Source organism: Pteropus alecto, unplaced genomic scaffold (assembly GCF_000325575.1).
Source record: "Pteropus alecto unplaced genomic scaffold, ASM32557v1 scaffold123, whole genome shotgun sequence".
Taxonomy (NCBI): Eukaryota; Metazoa; Chordata; class Mammalia; order Chiroptera; family Pteropodidae; genus Pteropus; species Pteropus alecto.
The window spans coordinates 7,955,902-7,959,025 of record NW_006433950.1 but is presented as its reverse complement, the minus strand read 5'-3'; the positions used below and the strand labels follow the sequence as shown (position 1 = coordinate 7,959,025).

General features: G+C 50.3%; 1 protein-coding gene across 1 annotated transcript in view; it reads right to left on the bottom strand.

Moving 5' to 3' along the window:
* Positions 1-2,366, bottom strand: part of MMP15 (matrix metallopeptidase 15) — a 21,263-nt gene extending 18,897 nt beyond the window's left edge. Inside the window, exon 1 of the mRNA XM_006908853.2 lies at positions 2,314-2,366. Coding sequence (XP_006908915.1) covers positions 2,314-2,366 — 53 coding nt within the window. The remainder of the gene's footprint in view (positions 1-2,313) is intronic.
* Between the last annotated feature and the right edge of the window lie 758 nt (positions 2,367-3,124).

The window sequence follows — 3,124 nt, the reverse complement described above, 5'->3', positions numbered from 1 at the left end:
CTCGCGGCGCTCCCAGCCCTCCTCCCCGCGCCGCGGCCGCCGCCGCTCTTAAAGGGCCAGTGCTCTCTCGGCGCGCGGCCGGGAGCGGGGCCCGGGGGCGGTACCATAGCCCGAGGCTTTTGGGTAGCAGGTGCCGACAGGCGGCTTTTTCACTCCTTCCAGAAAACGGGAATCCTCTCTAGCCCGCCTCCGTCACTCCAATCCTTGCTTTTGGGGAGCGAAGTTGATCCTCACAGCGACCCCCAATACAGAGAGTTAGGAGGAACGAAGACTCTTCCACCTGGTCGGCGGATAGGGATACTGAGGCGGGGGTGGGCTGGAAAGAGGGCTGGGGGAGGAAGGACCCGAGTGTCTTGGTGTAGGCTTAACAAAAAAAAGATAAAAATCTAGAGATTTGTTTTCTTAAAAGCCTCAGGGTGTCTTTGGCCCTTCAGTGACTCTTCAGGCGCGTTCCTACCTCGGGCGTCCCTTGGGGTATGACAGAGCACAGGTGGGCAAGTTAGTCAGCTTTCCGGAACCTCCATGTCCTTATCCGGAACGTGGAGCAACCTTAAGGTGTGGGTTAGGTATGCTTTCCGTTGCCGACTTAGCACACATTAGGTGTCCAAGTAGAGGACACTATTTTGTGCAAGTGAAATGTGACGGTGGGGCCCGACAAGGCTCTGTCTGGGCAGATAGGTGAAACTTCCCACTGAGTGGAGCTTAAAGTACTAGATTTAATTCTTTTCCGGGTCAGCTTGAGTTCTGGTGGGTGTGGATGCAGACCGCTTGAGGTGGGGGGTGGGGGCTAGGTCTAAGGTCTGCAGAGGCTGTGTCCAGACCAAGGGTAGTCCTGGCCCAATGCACTGGTGTCAGGGGCACGAGGTGAAGGCGCCCCAGAAGGACAGGGGGCTGGAGACTGTCCATCTCTTCTGCCACCTCCCAGCCCCGGAAATGAGAGCTTTCTTTATCTGAGTGCAGGTTTCTCTAGAAACTTCCCCAGCTGCCTCACCTCCCCCAAAAGGGCAGAGATCTGGCAGAGCTTTAGAAATTGACCTGTTCACTGATCTAGCAGGTAAACAAACAAACAAACAAACAAAAACCCAAAACACCGTTAAAGAGAATAGACAGAAGTTAAGTGAAGGTAAATTTTATTCAAAAAACTCTTTCGCAATAGGGGAAGAGAGACTCAGTATAGAAATAGGCCCAATACATCCAGTAACAAGTGGAATTTATTGCCAAGGCTCAAGTATGTGTGTGTTGGGGAGGGGGCTGGGGCAGAGGGGTGGGGTGGGGGAATTGGTGGATGGAAAATGACTAAGAGGAGACATCAAGTCTGGGCAGATGCTGGCTGAAGGCAGGCCAGGTTGATCAGATATCACCTGGGGGGTTTGGAGTTTGCTCAGATATCAAGGATGGGAAATTATCACTGGCTCGATTTAGCAGAATTCTCGATAAAACTGGATTCTAGAAGGAAGTACATGGATGGGCCTCGTTGGGAGAGGGTTCAGGGGAGCCTGGCAAAAAGTTCGGTCAAGAATCTTTGTTCTCACTCTCGTTCAAGGGAAAAGAGGCATTCTTTGCTGTGGACAATATAAGTCCATTTCTCATTTGGTCGCCTTTGTTCATTTATACCCAGCCGAACCATCTGTTAAGACTTGATGACAATTGATAATTGCTGTACTATAAGACACACAAGACGTTTAATGAGAGGGATACTTTGAAGATAAATGGAGAGACAAAGATTAGCAGCTGAATCGATCTGTGTGCCCACCTTCATAGACCTTCAGGGATCTACCAAGAAGAAATCCAGGGCCTGTTGTCCTCCTTGGTAGGGTGAGCGTGATGGCGGTGATGCACACATTTCTCTGTTCACCTCTTGAACCTTCCCGGTTACGGCAGAGACGTCAGGTAGATTGCGGGGAACAAAAGTCCAGCAGTTGCTTCCGACCGCTGCGCAAGTGTCCCCTTCTGCAGTCAGGCTGGCCTGGAGGGCGTTGGCGGCTATGGAGAAGAGCACACTGGATTTCTCACAGCGGGCAAGTCACCAATTTCAGGCCAGTGGTGATGTCATCCAGGCACGAGGTAAATTGTTTCAGCGGTGAGTACAGGAGTCCTCTCTATCTGTGATTTTGCTTTCTGTGGTTTTAGTTACCTGCGCGGTCAATGGTGGACTGAATGGAAATTAAACAGAAAATTCCAGAAATAAGCAATTGATAAGTTTTGAATTGCCGTCGTTCTGAGTAGCCTCATGAAATCTCACACAGTCTGGCTCCGTCTTGCCCGGGACGTGAATCATCACCTTGTGCAGTGTATTCATGATGTACGTGCTACCCGGTCATTAGTCGCTTAGTAGAATCTTCCACTAGACAAGATGAAGAAGGCATCCTCGTAGGCTTTCCCGTGATCATTTCAGAAGCTAACATGGAAAGAGGGGTGAACACCTGAGAGTCATAAAAGCAATGGGCTGTCATGGTGAGTCCAGTTCTTCTGGCAGTTTAGCCGGTTCGGTCTTGAGGATGCTGTTGGGTCTTTCTGTGACGCTTGATGACTGAGGATGGTAAGAGCAGCGGAGACTTTGACGAATGTGCTGTCTTTTCAATGTCCCATGTAGTTTTCTTAACGAAACATGATCCTCTGTTCCCAGAGACGGTAGTGGGGATACCCTAAGTGAAGAAGATTTGTTCCGGGGACACTTTGGTGACAGGTGTTCTCATTTGGCAGGGGAAAGCCTCTAGCCATTTAGAAAATACGTGGATGAGAGTGGGTACGTACTGGTAGCCTTGTGCTTTTGGTAATTGGCAAAAATCCCCTTGCCGGTGAAGGGAGGGTCTGAGGGGGAGCCGCTCCCCTTCCTTGGCCACCTTTACAGTTTTACCAGGGTCGTGTTTATGGCAGTTGAGTCAAGTGGCAACTTGCTTGGTCCAGATAAAAGCCAAAGGGCTCAAATTACTATTTGTCTAATGTATCCCGCATTTCGTCCTTTCCGTGTGTTGTGTAAACTGTACACAATGACGAGAGAGAGATAAGGAAGCCACTGAGCAGCCATCTCGGTGTTTCCAAAGTCCATCTGAAGGCTTGATGGTCTAGCTCTTTCCCACCCAGTCCTTTCAGAGTCTGAAACTGTTATTTGGGCCGTGCAGAT